At 36.1% G+C, this 23,378-nt stretch overlaps 1 protein-coding gene and 1 pseudogene across 11 annotated transcripts in view; both read right to left on the bottom strand.

The window, feature by feature from the left end:
* Positions 1 to 23,378, bottom strand: part of KIAA0586 (KIAA0586 ortholog) — a 120,466-nt gene that overhangs the window by 71,566 nt on the left and 25,522 nt on the right. For all 11 annotated transcript variants that reach the window (XM_055361916.2, XM_055361909.2, XM_055361911.2 and 8 more), the window contains 11 exons: positions 23,116 to 23,239; positions 19,774 to 19,906; positions 18,606 to 18,826; positions 18,046 to 18,118; positions 16,521 to 16,748; positions 15,434 to 15,608; positions 10,571 to 10,765; positions 8,678 to 8,865; positions 5,861 to 5,971; positions 4,303 to 4,383; positions 1,740 to 1,930 (listed from right to left, as the gene is read on the bottom strand). In XM_055361916.2, coding sequence (XP_055217891.2) covers positions 1,740 to 1,930; positions 4,303 to 4,383; positions 5,861 to 5,971; positions 8,678 to 8,865; positions 10,571 to 10,765; positions 15,434 to 15,608; positions 16,521 to 16,748; positions 18,046 to 18,118; positions 18,606 to 18,826; positions 19,774 to 19,906; positions 23,116 to 23,239 — 1,720 coding nt within the window. The remainder of the gene's footprint in view (positions 1 to 1,739; positions 1,931 to 4,302; positions 4,384 to 5,860; positions 5,972 to 8,677; positions 8,866 to 10,570; positions 10,766 to 15,433; positions 15,609 to 16,520; positions 16,749 to 18,045; positions 18,119 to 18,605; positions 18,827 to 19,773; positions 19,907 to 23,115; positions 23,240 to 23,378) is intronic.
* Positions 12,403 to 12,769, bottom strand: LOC101146358 (heat shock factor-binding protein 1-like; annotated as a pseudogene).

Genomic DNA, 23,378 nt, shown 5'->3' with positions numbered 1-23,378 from the left:
AATGACTATCTGGCATATCATGTACCTAAACTGTTTGATTTCCACTCTGAGTGCACACATAAAAACCATATAAGATCAGAGCTAGAAAAGATGTTCAGCTGCCCTTTCTTCACGGTAATACACATATAGGCTGTATTATAGGTAGTTTTCCTCTTAAAATGTAAAGAAAAAATTTATTTCCAAAGTCATCTTCAGGAAGGGAAAGGGGAACAGGAGACTTCTAGAACATTTCTTTAGTGCAGTTAATAGACTTCTTAAAAATTATTATATAAATAATAGGTGTTCATTGTAGAAAATTTAGAAAAAAATGTAAGAGTTTAAAAAATTGATAAAGCTCACCTATAATCCTAGGTTCAGCAATAAATACAGTTAATTTGGTATATATGCTTTTTCAAACTTTTGTTTTATGCACAGTTTTTTGTTTTGTTTTGTTTTGAGACAGAATCTCACTCTTTCGCCCAGTCTGGAGTGCAGTGGCACAGTCTCAGCTCACTGCAACATCCGCCTCCCAGGTTCAAGTGATTCTCCTGTCTCAGTCTCCTGAGTGGCTGGGACCACAGGTGTGCACCATCGCACCTAATTTTTGTATTTTTTTTTTTTTTCAGTAGTGACGGGGTTTCATCATGTTGGTCAGGCTGGTCTCGAACTCCTGACCTCAGGTGATCCACTCACCTTGGCCTCTCAAAGTGCTGGGATTACAGGCGTGAGCCACTGTGCTAGCTGCCTACTTACTTTTGAGTAAGATCTTGTAAACTGGGGTTACATTGTTAGTATCCTGCTTTGTTTATACGCCAGTACATTATTAATATCTTTTTATATCATTAAATTTCTTCTAAACCTAATTTTCATGACTATATTAATATTCAGCCATTTCACTTATTCCATAACTTCCTTGTTTCTTACAAGTAAAAATACAAATAATAGCATTCATTTCATATTCATATGTAACAAGTTACAATTGTTATTGTAATATGTAACAATAATAACATATTACAGCTTGTTGTTATCAGCATGTAACAAACCTAGAACAGTGCCCTCTTTGTAGTGCTAGGTATTATACGGCCTAGTATAGCAGTCCCAACGTTTTTGGCATCAGGGATTGGTTTTGTGGTAGACAATTTTTCCACAGACCAGGGCAGGGGTGGTGGGGTAGGGGGTGGGGGGATAGATTCGGGAGGAAACTGTTTCACCTCAGGTCATCAGGCATTAGATTCTCATAGGGAGCATGCAACCTAGATCCCTCACATGCACAGTTTACAATAGGGTTTGTGCTTCTATGAAATCTAATGCCACAGCTGATCTGACAGGAGGTGGAGCTCAGGCAGTAATGCTCACTCACCCGCTGCTCACCTCCTGCTGTGCAGCTTAGTTCCCTGGTTCCTAACAGGCCACAGACCGGTACTGGTTCGTGGCCCTGGCCTAGCAGCAAACCATAATTACTTCTTTAGGATAAGTTTCTGGAAATGAATCACTGGATTAAAGAACATGTACATTTTTAAGGCTTCCTAATAGTCTACTTTGCCAGAGTAGACAGATTGAGTACAAATATTCAAGGACAAAAACAATAACCTCCAACAATAGTTAAGCCCTCAGCATTATATCAAACACTTTCCAGTGACTAAAGCAAAGAAAGTTTAATAAACAAAAGAAGGCAAGGAATATTTTCAGCCACAATTTAATACTTTCCATTTATATTTTCTACTATGGTTCTATTCATACCAAAAACATTATAAACTTACCATTGAATTAAGCTATTTTCCAGTGTTTCTTTTCTCTCAATTACTTTATCCAGAATATCAGCAGTGGGCTGAAAAGTAGAAGCAACTGGCGGAAATGGAGGACCATTATATTTTGTAGAATCAGCTTTAACACTTCTGTTAAACTCCAGAATTGGTTCAGAGTCTGGAATTTCATCACATTTTTCTTCTTCCTGGTAGTAACAAAAACAAAACTATTATATTCATGTATTTGTTCAACATTTACTGAGTACCAACTATAGGCAAGGAACTAGGTGAATTAAGAAACCCTTCTAAATTAACCAACAGCATTTCTAATTAGGTGGTATCACATTAATTATAATATACACATTAGTCAGACATATCATATTGAGGAACCCTTAATTACACAATGTTTGTCTTTTTATAACCCAATATTCATTTTATGCAATCACAAAATAAACCAGAAAACATAATTATTCCTACATAAAACACTATTATTTCTCTCTAGAAATGTATGAACTTAATAATTATCATTAAAAAACTGATGCTTCCTGATATGGTTTGGATATTTGTCCCCTCCACATCTCATGTTGAAGTGTGATCCCCAGTGTTGGAGATGGGGCCTGGTGGGCGGTGCTTGGGTCTTTGGGGCAGATCCCTCATGAATGGCTTGGTGCCCTCCCCGTGGTAGTAAGTTAGTTCATGTGAGAGCTGGTGTTTAAAGGAGACTGGCACATCCTCCTCTCCCTCTTGCTCCCTCCCTTGCTTTGTGACACGTCTGGACCCTCACAGCCTTCTATCTGAGTAAAACTTCCTGAGGTCCTGACCAGAAGTAGTTGCTGGCACCATGCTTCTTGTACAGCCTGCAGAGCCACGAGCCAATTAAATCTCTTTACTTTTTTTTTTTTCTTTAAGACAGAGTTGCACTCTTGTCACCCAGGCTGGAGTCCAATGGTGCGATCTCAGCTCACTGCAACCTCCACCTCCTGGGTTCAAGCAATTCTCCTGTCTCAGCCTCCCGAGATGCTGGCATTACAGGCGCCCACCACTATGCCCGGCTAATTTTTGTATTTTTGGTAGAGATGAGGTTTCACCATCTTGGCCAGGCTGGTCCTGAACTCCTGACCTCAGGTAATCCACCTGCTTCAGCCTCCCAAAGTGCTGGGATTACAGGCATGAGCCACTGCACCTGGCCTTAAATCTTTTTTCTTTATAAATTACCCTTTATAATTTATAAAATTCTTTATAAATTTATAAATTCTTTATAAATTCCTTTATAACAATGCAAAATAGACTAATACAATTCCAAAATCACTTTTTGCTCTTATACAACTTATAATTTACATTTAAATACGCAATAAGGTCAGTCATCTTACAAATTATTTGCATTACCACATCATAACCAATAGAGTTATTTCTGGAATTGTTAAAATTTTTATTACAAAAAAATCACGTGTTTAAAAGTAAACAAATAGTGTCCATGTACTGTATCTGTTACATAAATAACATGAATTGCATTTATCCGCTCCCCAGCTTTAACAATTATCAACTTATGGTCAATCTTGTCTCATCTAGCCACTTTCCCCTTCACATATCATTTTGAAGCAAATCACAGATATCACATCATTTTATCTATAAATAATTCAATCAAAAACACTTTGGGTCTCTCTAAATAGTACAATTCAGTAATATTATTCCATTGAAAAATGAAGTCCACAGCTTATAAATGGCAGAGCTAATACAGGAACACTTGTCTTTGAATGCTAAATTCTCTGCTACTTCTATAACCATTTCTTTCACTTGTATATTGCATAAACAATTACCAAGTACCTTTGCTAGGCATTAGGAATATAAAAATAAATAAGGTCCCTGCCTTCAAAATTGTCATGTGGCACTCACATGAGACAAGACATATCTGTGAGCGAATAACATTAATATACTGCACACCTCTGCATATTCTAAAATTGGATTTCATTTTATGATTAACAAAACTGATCTTAGCTCTAAAAGTCAAAGAAACACGATCAAATGTGTTCTTTAAAGTCTACTGACATAATGGTCAAGTAGTTTCAATGTTCTATGATCTTTTGTCCCATCCTTTATAATTTACTTCCACCTATTTTTCCCTCTATTTCATTATTTCTATCATTTCTATAACTCTTCCTTCCATATGGGATATTCCTTTGGATTATAGATTTCTCACAACTTCTTTCTCAATATCAATTAACTAGTCACCTCACCACAAATCCAAAAACCAAAATTAATAGAATGAAAAAAAAGACAAATTGGAGGAAAAGAAGCCAAAGGAAGTGGAAAGAAAGAAGAAAGCAGGAAACAGATAGACAAAATCTAGGTGGGAAACGGCAGATAATCATGAAGCTTCATGAAGGCAGATAGGTGATATAGATTAAAGACATTCTAGAATAACAACTTTATAATTTTTAAAATAAAAGTATATTTAACTCAAAAGTAAAAGAAAGTATCTCAAAGCACTGTAACATAATACTGATAGTCCAAAGATAGTCAACAACCTGGAAAAATACCGGTAGAAAAATAATTTCTCATGGTTTCTAAGCTTTGTTACCTGTATGACATCGATTATTTCATCAAAGTTAGTTCCTGGAAACTTCACCTCTTCTTCATCTACCTTCATAATTTCTGGAGTCTAAGAAAGCATTTTCAGAAAGTTTTTGTTGTGCTTAACACTTTTAAAATTTATAAGTAATTTATCATATTTCCACCTATAGTATAAGCTTATAATTACATGGTCCTTTTTAATCATTTTAATACCCTATTCAGAATTGATTTAATTAGTAAATGAAATCCAAGCTAGACTCCAAGCCATTAGGTCAACATTTCAATAGCTTTAAAAAATTAATCAGCTGTTTTTCTGTAAAGGACTCCATCAGCAATATCACTTAATTGATCAACGGGTTGATATAATTGAGACTTCTCTTCCAGAATTAAGATAAAGGAAAGTGTTTACATGTGTAGATCTCTAAGTATAAACATATATGAACTCACACGAAGATGGATACAGAATCAAATAATTCAGGAAAAAAAACAAAATAGTCATTTTACAAATCTAATCATTAGGCCTCATTATATAAAATGTAGTCATGCAATAGCCTCTTACTGACAGCAGAATGATAAACAGTCCAAAAATTTATTGCTTGTTATCACAGAAGTTTCAATAAACAGAAGGTTAAAAAAAATTACTGATGAAAAAATTCAATTAAGCACAAATGTCACTTACGGACAGTTCTATTTCATTACTTGTGATCATGAAAGATTGCTGGTATTCTCTCTCCTTTTAAAACTGTACCCTTGGCCAAATTTGCTTACAATAAACAAAACCTGGGGTAAGTTACAGTGCTATTTTGCTGGGTAGTAAAGCCATAACTTCATTATTCAAAAGCAAATAAATGCCAGAAAGAAATGCATATTTTTGTATCATGTCAACAGTAGGATAACAAGATAACATTCCAAAATATAAACTCCCAACTGTCACTATAAAATTCATTTAGGATATCTATAATTCCCATGTAAATCAAAGATTCATCACCAAAGTGACAGAAATTCTTTCTTCACATGAGAGTTTCACAACTTAAAATTACCAAAAAGTTACACTAAAGATTATCACTTTCCAAATAGTTATAAATGTAAGGATCTGAAACAAACTTTCAAGTTCATAAACAATTCAAAATTTGTTTTGGGCTGGCATGGTGGCTCACGCCTGTAATCCCCGAACTTGGGAGGCCGAGGTAGAGGGATCACTTGGAGTCAGGAGTTCAAGATCAGCCTGGCCAGCATGGTGAAGCCCCATCTCTACTAAAAATACAAAAATTAGCTGAGCGTGGTGGCAGGCACCTGTAATCCCAGCTACTCAGGAGGCTGAGGCAGGAGAATTGGTTGAACCCGGGAGGCGGAGGTTGCAGTGAGCTGAGATCACACCACTGCACTCTAGCCTGGGCGACAGAGCAAGACTCTGACTGAAAAAAAAAAATTGTTTTCAATCTTTTCTTCAAAATCTAAATTATTATAAGTTATCATTATGATAAAAGGCTTTAAATGGAGTAACATTAGTTAAAATCTACAGTCAAACATTACTCAAAATAATATGATAAAATTCTGAAATATACCTTTATCCAAGTTTGCACAGGAGGAAGAGATGCTTCTTTGGGGCTAGACAGAGGTGAACGGACATCAGCACTACTATTTGAAATGCTGTCAATATCTACACTGGGTAATACCTAAAACAGAATACAACATTCAGCTTTCTGTTTATCATTTTCACTCAAATATTTTTATGAGTATGGGTATATACATGTATATGTGTGTGTGTATACACATATACATAAAAACAAAGCATGCCCTTTAAGTTTTTATTGTGAAGCCAACGGATAACAAAATTTTTTAATTATGAAAGCATATTTTATAAAATATGAAAAACAGGAAAACACACAAAATTCTCTCTTAAGATGACTTCATTTTCACTATTCCCTTTGTCTTTTACTATCTACTTATACATAACTAAAATTTAAAATAGTTTTCATTCTTGATTTTTCATTGTGATTACAAGAACCATAAACACTTATCATGCTTTTGTATACACTTCATAATTATATTTTTAAATGACTATATAACATTTCAACAAACATGTCTTAATTATTTATGTTTCAATTGGAAAAATTTAGGAAATTTCCAATTTTTCCACTATTATATATATATATCACTACAAAAAAAAACTTACCACACACATACACACACACACACACACACACACACACACACACACACACACAGTTTTCTTCCTAAACCCTAAATTAATTCACTATACTAGATAGCCAGATATTGGATTAACTTTCTGGGCCACAGGATACGAATACTTAAGATTCTTGGAAGTACTGGTGAAATGTAATCCTAACAACCTCTATTTATGTCATCAAAAACATAATTAAGTCTAAGTTTTACCCAACCCTCACCAAAATTAGATAATATGATTGTTTCAGCAATAATAGTTTTTAAATGGATGCATCTTATTGTTATTTCAATTTGCATTATCTTGGTTACTGGCAAAACTTATTTAGTTTGCTTGCTGATAAACTGTACTTCCTCTTTTGTAGAGTCTTATTCATGTCCTTTGAACATTTCTAGACTTGGATCTGTGTTTTCTTATTAATTTATAGAGATCTTTATATTTAAAAATGAATGCTTTACTAGCATCTTCGTTTCATATGTTCTTACTGTGTGTTGTTTGCCTTTTAATTTAGGATTCTTTCCCCCCTGATATAGATCCTCTAATTTCCTCCATGGACTGACTGTGCTAGTGATGCTCATTCGTTCAATACACATTGACCGGGTTTGTACTTGGCTCAGGGAGCTGTCCAGGCTGAAGTGTCCCCAGGTCTCCCGAAGCCTCCATAGCTGCTGCACCACTGGGTTAGTGGGCCTACACTGTCAGAAGGATGCCCAAAGACTGCTATAAGAGAGGAACACACTTGGGTTCATGTTGGGAGTTCCCTGCCCTGCAAGAATGACTGGAAGTTGAAAGATTCTGCAGCCAGGGCTTTATTGTGCATTTGCTCCTATCAAGCACAGGGCCGGGAATCTTCCCGAGATCCATTGACTGCCTCAGCCCTAACAACTTGGCTGTGAAAACACACTATCAATTTTAGCTGCAGGGTGGAAGTCAATCTATGAGAACGAAGTGTTTGTGGAGCTACATGGGCGATTTCTAAGTCCCTGGGAATCTCTCAGGCTGGTGGGTTGAGGCTGTTCTGTATAAATTTGTGCAGAAGAAATGGATAGTTCGTTTGTTCAGGGAGGAGTGTCCAGTCAAAAATCAGTACTAAGAGCCTGTTGACTGTTCATGTGGTGGCATCCGACAGCTCCAGGATTATCTTCTCCTCAGTGATCAGGATCCAAGAATGAGGCAAGTCTTCTCTCTTCCCAGAGGGCATACTAAGTTGCCCAAGAAAACTCATTTGTCCTGGCTCAACCAAAAGAGGAACCTTGGAGCAGTCTAAGGACTGGAGTGTTCTAATTATTTGTAAGTAAGCAAGGATGGTAAGACGAATACAGGAGTTGGAGTAAATCAGCCAAAAAGTTTACCACAGTTCATGAACGTTTTCCTACAGTTGCCTCTTGACTGGTCAATAGAAAGTCGCATGTAAATACTCATGTTCATCTTTGTCCAGACCTAGTGAAGACCTCAGCTTCTACAGCTGGATCCCAGGCCGAAGGGTAGATGTTTGTGAAATGTCAAAGGGTTTCTTCCCACATGAGCCTGTTGAAGTCTTGTATTCATTCAAGTCTTCTAACATATGTTAGTGTAAAGTTTGAAGTATTAATTATATAAGTCACACATATTAACTTTTTAAAATTAATTATAATACACAGTTCAATTGTTCCCCTTGGAATATCACCAAGCCACTTGTATATAAGTCATTGGCCTAGAAGAGCAGCTTAAATCATGCAAAACAGGATAGAAACATCATATTAATATCACAGTTTTAAAAATAACAGAGCCGGCGGGGCACGGTGGCTCATGCCTGTAATCCCAGCACTTTGGGAGGCCAATGCAGGTGGATTCACCTGAGGTCAGGAGTTTGAGACAAGCGTGGCCAACATATGAAACCCCATCTCTACTAAAAAAAATACAAAAAATTAGCTGGGCATGGTGGCGGGTGCCTGTAATCCCAGCTACTCAGGAGGCTGAGGCAGGAGAATCACTTGAACCCAAGAGGCAGAGGTTGCAGTGAGCCGAGATTGCGCCATTGCCCTCCAGACTGGGCGACAAGAGCAAAACTCTGTCTAAAAAATAAAAATAAATTTTAAAAAAAGAGCCATGATCAAAAGCAATATTTTTATGAAGCAATATAATGGATTTCCATACTAACATTAAGCAAAAAAATTTTTTCTTCCTTAAAATTTTCTACTCATGCACCCTGGCATACCTGTACAGTAAGCTGAGGAGGATCCTTTTTTTCTGACTTCATTTCTACAATGGCTATGTTAGGTTTCTTTACTCCAGTTTCTACTTTTCGAGATGATGGAGGAATAGAAGTAGTCACAGTTACAGGGTGTGGCTTGCTGACAATCACTCCAGCAGGTGGCATGGTATCACTATTACTTTGGGTTTGTCCTAAGAAGTTTAGGAGAAAAAATAAGTCAACTAGTTCAGAAAAAAAGGGAAAAGTCTAATATACCATCTGGATCTTAATGGCTATATTCTCATATTTAAAAAAGCCCTATCTGACAATCACCCCTCCCTCCATCATCAGCACTGTCGACATACTCACCATACCCAGTGACTTTTATTAAGCACTTATATGTACTCAACACTTCACATCACTATCTAATTTAAACCTCAAAATAAAGGCTAATAGAAAGCTATTAATACTATCCACATTTTAAAATGTCAAAAACTTTCACTTCCAAAGTCCCACTTGTTTTCTACATATCAAAGTAAAGAGGGGTAGTACAGTGTACTTGTTGAAAACACAGACTATAAAGCCAGACTGCCTCTGCCTGGGTTTGAATCCTGGCACCATTCTAGCTGTGTAGCCTTTGACAAATTATGTAACCCTTTTGTGCTTCAGTTTTCTTAGCTATACAATTTGTATATTACCATGTGCTTTATAGGGTGGATTAAATGAGAGAATATATGTAAAGTGCTCAGAACTGTACCGGGCACACAGTAAGGACTTTAAAAGTGTGAGCTATTTTATTACTAAAAGATATGTTTAAACAGAGAGCTATTATGTTGACATGAAATTAACCCATAATATCAAAAATAAAAAAGTCTCTTACATTAAAAAATATTCATACTTAAATTGTTAATCAAAACAAAAGAACAGCAATGACACTAAAGGGAAAAAAGAGCTAATTAGACTTGAACAGCTGGTGTGACGACAAAAATGATCTGTTCAATTTTTAACATGAAGACTCAGAGAGAAGGCAAAAAAGTAAATAAACAACTATTGGCTTAGATTACACACCCACACAGCTTTCACTTATGATAGCCTAGTTCAAAAGTACAAAAAAAAGTACCTTAATACTTCCCCAAAGACATAATGATATTAACAAGATAATCAAACTTACTGAATTATTATGAATGTCCATGACATATTTAAACTTTCTTTTTTAAGAGACAGGGTCTTGCTCTGTTGTCCAGGCTGGAGTACAGTGGCATAATCATTGCTCACTGCAGCCTCAAACTCCTGGACTGAAGGGATTCTCCTGCTTCAGCCTCCAGAGTAGCTAGGACTACAGGTGTTAGCCATCAAGCCCAGCTAATTTTTTTTTTTGAGACAAGGTCTTGCTATGTTGCCCAGGCTGGTCTCAAACTCTTGGTCTCAAGCAATCCTCCCATCTCGGCTTCCCAAAGTACTGTGATTAAAGGCATGAGCCACTGTGCCCAGCCAAAACATTGTTTAAAATTTCATTTCATCTACAATAATATAACATACCAAAAGAATTTTTCCTATTGGTGAAACTACAGCAGGAACCCATCATTTCAGAGATTGCTATTACACAGCATAAAATACATTGTGAGGCCTTCCCCACAAAAACAAATAACATTTACAGGAAAAGGTAGATGACTATCATGTTAGTACCATTTTGTAAGTTCTGCTACTGCTGATAAGAATTTAGAATTCAATGGCTGGGCACGGTGGCTCATGCCTGTAATCCCAGCACTTTGAGAGGTTGAGGTGGGTGGACTGCTTGAGTCCAGGAGTTCCAGACCACTCTGAGCCACACAGTGAAACCCCGTCTCTAATAAACACACAAACAAACAAACAAATAAATAAAATAAAATCCACCCCACATATTTTGTTGATTCTTACCTAAAAGAATTGCCATAGGAATCAGATGACCTTCCAATGTACCTGAAAAAGTAGGCATTTCTCTACTTGGGCTGAACAAATATTGCTGATCGCCATGAGGTAACACAGGAACAGAATGTTTCATTTTAGAATCCATCTTCATAGGTTTTGTTGCATAGAAGTCAGTCTGTGTTCTTATTGACTTTACCTTAGTGCCTATAATAATCACCAATGGCAGATATTTTAAAATATTGTTAGAATATCTACTATCCAGACATCTAGAAATACAACAGCTCTTCACAGAAAAATCTTAATTCCATATAAGGTTACAAGGCCCCAAAACAGAAGTAATATATAGACCAGAAGTAGCAAACTTCTTAAATGGCCAGACAGTAAATATTTGTCTGGCAGGCCACGTGATCTCAGCTGTAATGACTCAGTTCTGCTGTTGTATCATGAAAGAAGCCATGGACAATATATACATGAATGAACACAGTTAGAGGCAAATGAAACTTTATAAAAACAGGCAGCTCACGTGTAGGCCACAGTTGCCAGCCCCTGAATAGACATACAACTTGTACAGCTACTGTGACAAAATAGATATAATAACTAGAAAAAATTGTTAAATAAAGATTCTGAAGAATATTCCAACAATGTTTGAATTCTTTAAACTTTTTTCCATAGGTACGAAAAAGTTAATGATCATTTTTGGAATTGATGATTTTCATTTTCTCATTACACCTTTACACACAACATAATTCTGAATAACCAGCTTTATCTTTTTAAATTATGTACAGACAATCAAATTCTATACTTACTTAAACCTTACTAATTAATATCATTATACAGTAGTCTCTCCTTATCTGTGGTTTCTCTTTCCCTGTCTCAATTACCCAGGATCAACCTTGGCTGGAAAATATTAAATGGAAAATTTGAGAAATAAACAATTCATAAGTATTTAAAAATTATTCATTAATCTTTTTTAGATGGAGTCTCACTCTACCCAGGCTGGAGTGCAGTGGTGCGATCTCAGCTCAATGCAACCTCTGCCTCCCAGGCTCAAGTGATCCTCCCACCCTAGCCTCCCGAGTAGCCAAGACCACAGACGCATGCCACCATGCCCGGCTGTCATAAGTTTTACAATGTACGCTGTTCTGAGTAGCGCGATAAAATCTCATGCCATCCTGCTCCATCCTGCCCAGGACATGAATCATCCCTTTGTCTGGGGTCTCTACACTGTAGACACTACCTGCCCATTAATAACTTAGTTGCCATCTCAGTTATCAGATTAAAAGAACATAGTACATGTTAGGGCTTGGTACTATCCACAGTTTCAGGCATCCATTGAGGGTATTGGGACACATCCCCCATGAATAAGGGGAGACTGCTGTACATTTTTTTCTGTTCCTATGATGTATACATACACATATAGCCATTATATCCTAAATCTTAAAAAATTAAAAATTTGATTTTATGTCTCTTTGGAGAAGTGGATAAATGTCTATGGAACACACACACAAAAAAGTAAAGAATAAAGTAAGCGGGCAAAGGAAGAGGCTAAAATATTTTCTTAATAATTTCCTGACATTACATTTTTACTTTTAACATGTGGGTGCTTTTTTTTTTTAAATGCAGGAACTGCCAAAGTTTTAGTGTTTAATAATTAGTAGCACAACTGACCAAGGTCCAACATGTGAAGATACCACATTCAAGAAACTGGGGGATAAACTGCTTTATAAACTAACTATATAGTATGTGATAAGAATGCACACTTTATAATATAAAACCTGTCTACACACAGTAGTTAGCTGAAAAAAGCCATTCAATCTTCTCTTGGCTCAGAAAAATGATGTTCCAGATTCCATTATATAAATTATTAGCAACCCTCAACTCTTTTGCGTGGCAGGTATCTTGTTTTCACCTTCCAGTTCTTCCAGCCCAGCCTGTGTCATGGGGTCTGTGATGTTCTCCAGATCATCAATGTGACTACTCATATCATCAATTCTCCCAATTATCTGGTCAGACATAGTCTGAAATTTGTCTTGCATCTGCTGCAGGGGTGTCTACACCACCGAGGTGAGGTCCTGCAAGGTCTTGGGGTCAGTCTTGGCCATCTCCCCAGTGCCCAGGTTGGTGGTGATGTCTCAGACCATCACCTACACTTCCACTTCACATGTGGGTGTTTCTAGGTATCTAATTTTTTAATGTATCTAATTTTTTTTTTTTAGAGACAGGGTCTTGCTCAGTTACCCAGGCTGGAGTGCAGTGGCACTATCATAGCTCACTGCAACCTTGAACTCCTAAGGTCAAGTGCTGAAGTGATCCTCCCACCTCAGCCTCCCAAGTAGCTGGGACTACAGGCATGCCCTGCTAATTTTTTTAATTTATTGTAGAGACAGGATCTAGCTATGTTGCTGAGGCTGCTCTCAAGCAATCCTCTTGCCTCAGCCTCCCAAAGTGCTGGGATTACAGGCATGAGCCACTGTGCCCAACCTACACATCCAGACTTTTAAATATAGTTTCTTTTTGTTTATGACCCCAGGAAGAAAAATTGTAATACCATGTCTATATTCTTTCATCTTGTTCTCTGATAGTCATTCTATTGAATGAATATTTTTCTTAAGTGTTTATTTAAAATGTTTGTTCAGCATTTAATATGTGTTAAACATTGTTTCTGGCACAAGGAATACAGAGGTGACTAAACCAACTGTACTCATGGAGCTTACAGTCCAGTAGTGACAAATAAATAATAAAACAAACAAATAAAAATATAACACAGGAAATGTGAAGTGCTATGAAGAACAGTATGGCAGAGTGAGGAGATGTAGAGGAACAGGAGATAATTCTTTGAATAGAATGGTCAGGGTAGAGCTCTCTAAGGAGCTATCATCTAAGAGTGGAGACGGAAGAATTGAGAGAGAGAACCATGCAAGTGTCTGAACGAAGAGCTCTCCAGACAGAGGAAGTGTCAGGTACTGAGGCCCTAGGAAAAGCACAAGTCCTTAGGTTCTGATATGGCTTGGCTCTGTGTCCCTACCCAAATCTCATCTCAAATTGATCCCCATGCGTCACGGGAGAGACCTGGTGGGAGATGACTGGATCATGGGGGCAGTTTCCCCTAATTTGTTCTTGTGATAGTGAATGAGTTCTCATGAGATCTGATGGTTTAAAAGGGCATGGCTTTCTTTGCTCCCTCTCTCCTGCTGCCATATAAGACATGCCTTGCTTCCCTTCACCATGACTCTAAGTTTTCTGAGGCCTCCCCAGAGATGTGGAGCTGTGAGTCAATTACACCTTCTTGTCTTTATAGATTACCCAGTCTCAGGTAGTTCTTTATAGCAGTGTGAAAATGAACTAATACAGGCTCTTAATCACTTCTGATCATTAAAAGGGTTATTGAATAAAGTTATTTTTGGATTTGAAAGCATTTTAAAACCTCAAATTATTTTTTGCAAAGACTTTCAAAACCCCCCATATAAATTAATAGCAAAGCTAAACTAGGCCGGGCACAGTGGCTCACGCCTGTAATCCCAGCACTCTGGGAGGCTGAGGCGGGTGGATCACCTGAGGTCAGGAGTTCGAGACGAGCCTGGCCAATGTGACGAAACCCTGTCTCTACTAAAAATACAAAAAAAAATTAGCTGGGCATCGTGGCGCATGCCTATAATCCCAGCTACTCGGGAAGCTGAGGCAGGAGAATCGTTTGAACCCGGGAGGTGGAGGTTGCAGTGAGCCAAGACTGTGCCACTGCACTCCAGCCTGGATGACAGAGCAAGACTCCGTCTCCAAAAAAAAAAAAAAAAAAAGCAAAACTACACTAAATAAGAGAAAACTTCAGGGTAAATACCATCCATTAGGATAAATATCACCCATAAGCTATATGCTTTCTATTTTAAATTAGTAAAATTTCTATATAACCTGACACTCTATATGATTGCATAACCTTTAGAAAGCAAAGGGAACCAAAGTAACCACCATAGCTCCAACTTCTAGAAAGGATAAGAGAGGAAAATGGGTTTGTATCTACTAGTTATCACATATTGTCAGCTGTAGCTTACTGATTGCTAAGCAGAAGCTGAGAAACTATAATACATAACCAAAGTCAACAGACTCAGTATATAACCAAAAGTTGTATTTAAATACACAGTGAAACAGTAGATGTGATTCAAAATACAGTGATACATGAAGATGTTTTCAGTTGTGCACAAAAGCAACAAAAAAGTTTTCACCTTTCTACCTAAGTCTCTTTGAAAACACAACTGCAAAAGTGCTCATCAACACTTTTATAATAAACAGCATATGGCTGATCTTTCTGTTCATAATGCACCTAGGTCTTCAGGGAAATGTCTACTTTCCTAGATTATAATTTAGATGCTCAAGATTCATCATCACCCAGTGTGGGCAATATGGTGAAACCCTGTCTCTATAAAACATACAAAAAAATTAGCCAGGCATGGTAGTGTGCGCCTGTCATCCCAGCTACTTGGGAGGCTGAGAGGGGAGGATTGCTTGAGCCCAGTAGGTCGAGGCTGCAGTGAACCATGATTGTGCCACTGCATTCCAGCCTGGGGGATAGAGTGAGACCTTGTCTAAAAAAAAAATTTAAAAAAATATCATTTTCTCCTAAATAAAAATTTTATGATGCTTTATCTGAAGATGCCATTTAATCCTACGTTTCTGCCCAATTATTCCTATCTTGTGTCTTTTTTAAAATGTTGGTCTATTTCTTCCTACCTCTCCTAAGAGGAATTATTTTTCCATCCCCAAGCATCATATAATTTGAATGGCACTTATAAGCAATAAATAAAAAGCAAAAAGAAACTTTACATATTAAACTGATACTATTAAGAAATGAGATTAAACATAAAAAATGAGATTCCTTACCTTTAACTCGTTCTATTACTTTTGGTCTCTGTGGTCTGGACTTAGGAGATGGAGAATTAAATCTGAGATATGGTCCTTTTTTAAGAGTGCTTCGATGGCCCTGATAAACTGGCTTTCCATAGACTTGTAACATATAATCTTCATCTTGTATTACTGTGGTTGCTTTCAAAAGCCCCTGTGTGTACAAAGTTATTCAATTCACCATGAAAACAGTCATCAAACACTTATCTCATTTTTCTAAAGCCTCCTTTTGCTAGCTTAAGTATTATAACAAGAATGATTAAGTAAAAAATAACCTGTTTTCAGCAGCCCTTAAATTCTAGATACAGGTTTCAAGCACTAGTTTGAAAAGCTTTAAATATAAAAATCATCCACCTAAGAAACATGAAAATTTTTACATTACTAAGTACATTTTCAGCACCAACAAGAAACATTTAAACACATTTTACATATTTATTATACTCCAGTACAATAAAAATACAATAACCTTAACCTTTAAATAATTTTATATATTTCTGAACCCACCTTCAACCATAATCTAAATGTCACAGAAAGGGAGCATTTACTGAGAATCTACTAAGTACAAGCATTGAATTAGATGCTTTACTGATCTGCTCAACAATCCATGTTTGGCACTTAGAAACTTATAGCCTAGTTAGAGCAGTCAAAAAAATTTCCTCCATACCATCTAGTACCATGCCTTGCATATACTAGGCACTAAACATGCATTTGTTAAACTGAAAAATAAACTATATACACACATGCAAATGAAAATTTTGAGTACCATAAACTAGAGAATCTAGTTTTTGGACTAGATGATCTCTAGATATACCTTTATACCTGCTATAACTACAAAATCATGATGCCAGGGTGTGAGATCTCCTAAGAAATGAACTATCTATTTTGTTCAGTGCTTTTCACATTATAAATCCAAAACCCTAAGTATCAATAGTGTAAAGATAGCTTACATTTGTATACTCCTTCATTTTTTTAAAACACCTTCACATTCGCTTCATTATTTATCTCTTAAAGGAAATGATCAATTATAACACAACAATTACGTTAAAAGAATAGATTAGGATCTTACTTCCTTTCTCTCTTTCTGTAAACTTGAAGCAGGCAAGCCCCTCATAGGTAGATTTCTAAAATGCTCTTCTATTTGCTTTTGAGAATGTTTTCTTGGAATTACAGATTTGTTGAGAGTTTTATCTTGTGTGTTGGTTCTAATATCTTTAGTCATATTCTGACCTTTCTTGGTTCTCTGATTCTTCTGATCAAATCTTTTTTGTTCATAATCTGTTCTTGACAGTTCATCCTTAACATAACCAAAGTTAAAATTACTTAAAATATCTACAAATAGTAATGCTTTCACATCAGAAAGTATTAGAATTTATTTTTTGCTGTTATATAAATACAGTTTAGCAGTTTTAAATGCATTAAAAATAAAGGATATTGGCTTTATTGGATATATAAAAATCAAAAATCTCTGGAAAAATAAACAAAACCCTAAAAAGACTAGTATCTTTTGGAGTGGGCAATGGGAAATAATAGAAGGGTTGCAGGGGTAGCAGGACAAATTTGCATGACAAACCTTCTTATACTTTTTGATGTTTGAACCATATGAATTTTGCTAACAGTTTAAAAAATTAAAAATACATTTCAAAAAAAGCAAACACTTTTGTAACAAAACTCTGAGATAAATATAAATTAAAATTATGTGAAAGTTTAAACAAATATACTTTACATGGGATTCATTGCAAAAGAGTAAGATACATTGCCAGTCAGCTGTAGAGCGAAAACTAGACTCCAAATCTTCTGACTCTTAGTTCAATTTTTTTGTGTGTGTGTACCATATAGTACCTAAAATAAATTTTTCATAATTTCATTAGAAATATATATTCTTCAACAACAAAGTTTTAAAATATATTTCTGTTTATTGCTATGGAAACAGTACTGATGCTTCACCTTGCTACCCTTGCAAGTAGCATATAAGCACATCTACAGTCAAAAAAACACACCTTGCACCCCAGGACAAAATAACAGCTTAGCCTGCCTAGTTCCGCTCACTCAAATATATAAAATTTTTAAATTTCCTTTAACTTATGGACCCTCTAAGAAAGATAACTCCCAGACTTTTCCAATGCTGGATGTTTGAAGATGTACCATGCCTATTGTGGATGTGAGAAAGAGGCTGTTTTTCCATCTGGAACTGACTTCCATAAACTTAGTAAATCTCGTTGGCTTTTTTCTGTTTGCATTACTCTGGTATTTTTACTTTGGCGGGCCAATGCTCCTAAATCCACTGTCTTCAAATATCTTTGCAAGTATAATTCTTTTTCCAAACAATTTTGCTAAATTTTCTTTCAGATTATTCATGTTTTAGTTTTTGTCCAACAATTTGCCAAATAAGAGCCAGAATATAAGTGGAGATAATATACTTGTTAAACAAAGCTAAACTTATTACTAAGTAAATATAAAGAGTGACAATTAAATTAAAAATAAGTGGATTTTTATATAAGAAATATTTTGAGAACAAATGTAATGCCTGTAAATTGGAATCAATATTATCTTCTGAGAATTCACTTAATTTTCAGTTTTTCTCCAAGACATACCTGAATTTCTGCAGAAATAGTTTTAATCCATTCATCCACTGTCTTTCTGATCCTAATTTTCTCTGACATCTCTCTATAAAAGAGAAAAAGGAATTTTCTTAAATTAGCACTTACTGTCCTGAGCAGGACTTGGATCAGATCTAACTCTTATCTAGTTGTGAACCTGCTATCCTAATATCTTTCATCTGAAAAGGAAAGGATATTAGGATAGTAGAATGGGAGCCTAATATCCTTCATCTGAAAAGGAAAAACCTTTGCTATTTGTTTTCATGGTATTAGTTTTCATCAAATATTTGAAGGATAAATGTTTGAAAAGCACATGTGGATCCAAGAAGATATGTACCAAAGAAAGAAAAAATTAAAAGAAAAATTTCCACCAGAAAAAAGTAGTACCACCATATATATATATATCCAAATTCCAACTTTATAAGTTCCACATCTTCAAAGTCAATAAAGAACCTTTTAAAAATATGAAAACTAATAGGAAAATACAGTGCTTAGAAAAAAATTATGAAGTGGAACTGGCAGACTCATAACCCTGGATGCCAACATCCTCTTACCTGTTGGTAGATAAAGCATTGATAAGTGAATACATGGCAGCTCCATCTTTTGCACGAATAATAGCTTCCAGGTTTTCTTCAAGTACTTTTTTATTGTTTTGTACTCCTCTCAAAATCTTCTCAGCATCTTTCAATACAGATCTTGTTGTATTGCTTGTTTGAAGCTTAACAGAATTCTGTGGAAGATCTGGAAGCTTCAACATACTCAGAGATTCTTTTGGCTTAAAAGAAAAAAAGACCAGAAAGTTACTAAACTCACAATGATTCCTTTAATCAAAATAACAGCTATCACTATTGTTGAGGCCATACATTATACCAATATATTCTAAGGACTCAATTTGTCAAACTGAAGACTTACAAAAGAATACTTGGCAATCAAAGTGTTTTTCCTCCATTTAGAAATACTAATGTGGGCCAGGCATGGTGGCTCACGCCTGTAATCCCAACACTTTGGGAGGCCGAGGCAGGTGGATCACCTGAGGTCAGGAGTTCAAGACCAGCCTGGCCGACATGGTGAAACCCTGTCTCTACTAAAAATACAAAAATTAGCCAGGTGTGGTGGCACACCCTTGTAATCCCAGCTGCTCGGGAGGCTGAGGTAGAAGAATTGCTTGAACCGGGAGGTGGAGGTTGCAGTAAACCAAGATTGCGCCCTTGCACTCCAGCCTGGGCGACAGAGCAAGACTCTGTCTCAAAAAAAGAAAGAAAAAAAACTAATGTGAGTGTTAAATAAAATAGAGGTGGGAAATCCATAGCAGTGCTAAGCAGTCCAGCGACCAATAATAGCTCTCTCTCTCTGCTGAAGAAAGCAAAATAAAGTAAAATATAAGCAAGTTGGCTCTTTATGTATGGAAGAAATGGCAGACATTGTGGATTGGATAAATGAAGTCCATTCACTCACAGGTCTCTTTTCCCCTTCCTCCCTTTCCAACAGAAGCTGGGAAGCCAGAGGTGGCTATATGGCTCAGTCCTGGTCAAGGAGCAATAAGTAGAAATCACTTGGTGAAGGCCTCTGGAAATACTTTATAAATGGAACAGACGTGGCTGACATGTCTTTTTCAGTGCTTTTTCTTCATCCTTCCTCCTAATTTCTATCTTTATAACTCTTTTATTCCTTTTTAATTTTTATCTTAACTAATCATCAATTTTAAGACCATTCCCACTTTACCTGGACCATGCTATTTGTTTCTTTCTCCTTTTGGCCAAGGTCATGAAGAACATCATCAGACTTTTGCATAGTCACTTTAGTTGTTTCTAGCTCTTCACAGGAAGGAAATCTTTGAGAAGGTAGAGTTTCAACGCTACAGAAGATTTTTGAAAAAGTTTCCCAAATTGTTGTAAATTCAGTAAACATTTCATTACACAAATCTTTGATACAGTCTTAGCTATATTACTAAATGGTATCCTACTAAAATTGAACTATGGAATTAATCAGTTATGTGATTAAACAAATGAAACAGAAAATCACAAGAGACAAAATTATCTAACCAGAAAAGTTTAGATGTAGCAGAAAAGGAGCAGGAAAAGGTTATGCTTTCAAGACGCTAACATCCAGAAGCACTTCCAGATTGGTGGAGTAAGAACTTCTGAAAATATGCTTCTCCATAAGCACAATGAGAACCCTAGCAAAAATCATCAAAATCAAGTTTTTCTAACCTCTGGAAATTAAAGACTTGCAAGAACCCTAGGAGCATTTATTCAAGAAAAATGGCTGACTCTAGGTAAGAAGAGCAAGCTTTATGGAATTTTTTTTAACTTGCCTCATTCTCGGGACCCTATTCCCAACTCTGTGGCGGCCTCGAAAACCAACAGCCTCACAACCACTAAAGACAGTAGAATGGTTTCAAGCTCTCCTAAAAGTCTCATTCATAGTGTTTGTCTTTATTTGAACTGACTCAGTGCTAGCTCAGCGAGAAAGTATCCCCAGGGCATTTTTCAAAAACAGTGGCAATTGTTTAACATCTCAGCAGCCTGAGGTACTGACACCAGTTGGGGCAAACAAGATTGTGGTCAACAAATGTTAAAAATCTAGGCAATGAAATGCCCAAAGTGGAGTTTTGAAAAGCTCCAACATATTCCTAGGAATCTAGAAGGTCATGCCTTCTAGTCCACATACAGGGCTATGTACATGCCCAAGAGAGACCTGGGAAGGTCTTAATCACTCACTTCCGACCTTGAGGCTCTGTGCAAGTAGGAAGTGAAAGGCTAAAACAGACTCACAATCTGCCAGGCACTGGAGGCATGCTCTAGCACATGCATGTGCATGCACTCGCACACACACATACACACACACACACACACACACACGCACATAATCCATGGCAAAGAGAGGGAGACTTATCAGTTCAAGGCAGTTAAGGAAATCTCTTTCCAACCATTAGCAGACTAAGCTAACAAAACAGAGACTTCAGTGGGAGCACATGACAAAGAATACAGACTTCACAGAATTAGTCCAGGAAAGTCACTAAACAAACAGCAACAACAACAATAACTAGCAACAATAAACTCTGGGAGGTGAAAGAAACTAATTTCCAGAGTTGCCACACTGTATTATTTAAAATGCCCAGTTTTCAACAAAAATTTATGAGACATACAAAGAAACTGGAAAGTAGAGCCCAAACACAGAAAAAAGCACAGTCAAAAGAAACTGCTGTTGAGGAATCCCAGATATTAGACTTACTAGGCAAAGACTATAAATCAGCTATTACTAAAAGAAACCAGTTTTAAAATTAAAGGAAAGTATAAGAATGAAGTCTTGCCAAATATAGAATGATCAATAGAGATAGAAAACATTTTTTTAAAAGACAAACAAATTCTGCAGTTGAAAAATATAACAACTGAAATGTATAATTCACTAGAGGGGCTCAGCACCATATTTGAGTTGGCAGAAGAATCAACAAACTTTAAGACAGGCTAATTGAGATTATGAGGAAAGGATTATGAGGATAATTGGGGAAAGAAAAATGGATGAAGAAAAATTAAGTCTTAGAGACCTGTGGGACACCACCAAGCACACCAACATACAACTCCTCATCAGAAACCACAGAGTCCAAAAGGCAGTCAGGTGACATATTCAAAATGCTGAAAGAAAAAGAACATCTACCAAAAATTCTGTATGTAGCAAAACTATTCTTCAAAAGTGAAGGAGGGGACACCAGGAGTGTGTGTGCAGAGAGGGATGACCATGTGAAGAGACAGCAAGAGGGAGGCCACCTGCAAGTCAAGAAGAAAGGCCTCAAAAGAAACCAACCCGGCCAGCACCTTGATCTTGAACTTCCAGCTTCCACAACTATGAGAAACCAAATGTCTGTTTAAATGACAACGAAAAAGTGAGAAAGAAATTAAGACAGTACCAGATAAACAAAAACTGAGAAAATTCACTGCTAACAGACCTACCCTATAAGAAATACTATCAGGAGTCCTTCAGGGTGGAATAAAAGGACACTGGGCTAACTTGAATCCATATGAAGAAATAGAGTACTGTTAAAGACGAACTATATAGGTGAATATAAAAGTCAGTATATGTATTTTTGTTCATATCTCTTTTCTTTTCCTATCTGATTTAAAAGAGCTGCATCAAGTAATAATTATCAGACTACATAGATGAGCTTATAATGTATAAAGATGTAATTTGTATGATAATAGAAGAAAAGGGGAGGGAACAAGGCTTTACTGGAGCAAAGTTTCTGAATAATATTGAAATTAAATCACTATTAATCCAAATTAGATTGCTTTAAATTAATATGTTAATTGTAATTCCTGGAGTGACCACGAAGAAAATAACTCAAAAAATAATAGTAGAGAAAATGACAAAAGAATTAAAATGGTGCAACTAGAAAATGTCTAATACAAAAGAAGGCACTAAGGGAGGAACAGTGAACTAAGACCTAAGGCATATAGAAAGCAACATGGTAGACATAAATCCTACCTTATCAGTAATTACATTAAATGTAAATAGACTAAAATTATACAATATCTCCACATAAAATTACTCAACATATGGCTCCTCTAGTTCTTATTACTGTAGTTTTCAAGATGTTGAAGATAAATATAATTATCATGGCCCAGATTTGATTTTTTTTAAACTTTTTATTATGTAAAATTTCAAATATACACAAAAATAGAGAAAATACTAAAATGAACCCCATACACCCAATATTTAACTACAACAATCATTAACTTTTGGCTAGCCTCATTTTATCTATACTCCCAACCTACTTGCCCCTAACCTATCTTGGATTATTTTTGAAACAAATCCTAGATATCATTTAATCAGAAATGAATAATCCATACGTTAGAAATTAATAATCTGCATTTTGAAAAAATGAGATATTCATTTCATAGCTATATTATAGAAAGGGGGAAGATATATTAGCATCAAAAAATAGTAACTAAATCTAAGATAAATTTAAGAAGCAATGCTATAATTTATTAAAAGTCCCAAAGAAATTTGAAAAATCTGAACAAAACTCTTTTCAATCTAGTTTTCATTCCAATCTCTTGTTTTTACCTGTTTGTTTTCTCAGGAGTCCATCCTATTTTTGACCTAGTTAGTGAGGTGGTGTTTGATGATTCACTTTTTCTTGTCAAAGAATCATTATTATTCAAAATTTGTTCCAATAGTCTTACATTTCCTGAAATAGAAGAGATATAGTATCATTTTCCAAATACTAATTCATTTCTCTTGTATATAATATCTCATATATTTGTATTCTGGCCTAAGTTAGCTTCTTATGATGATTATCTACTCAATTTGTAGCCTAAAAGCCAGGC

Source organism: Gorilla gorilla, chromosome 15 (assembly GCF_029281585.2).
Source record: "Gorilla gorilla gorilla isolate KB3781 chromosome 15, NHGRI_mGorGor1-v2.1_pri, whole genome shotgun sequence".
In the NCBI taxonomy this organism is placed as follows: domain Eukaryota; kingdom Metazoa; phylum Chordata; class Mammalia; order Primates; family Hominidae; genus Gorilla; species Gorilla gorilla.
This window is presented reverse-complemented; position numbering and strand designations above follow the sequence as displayed.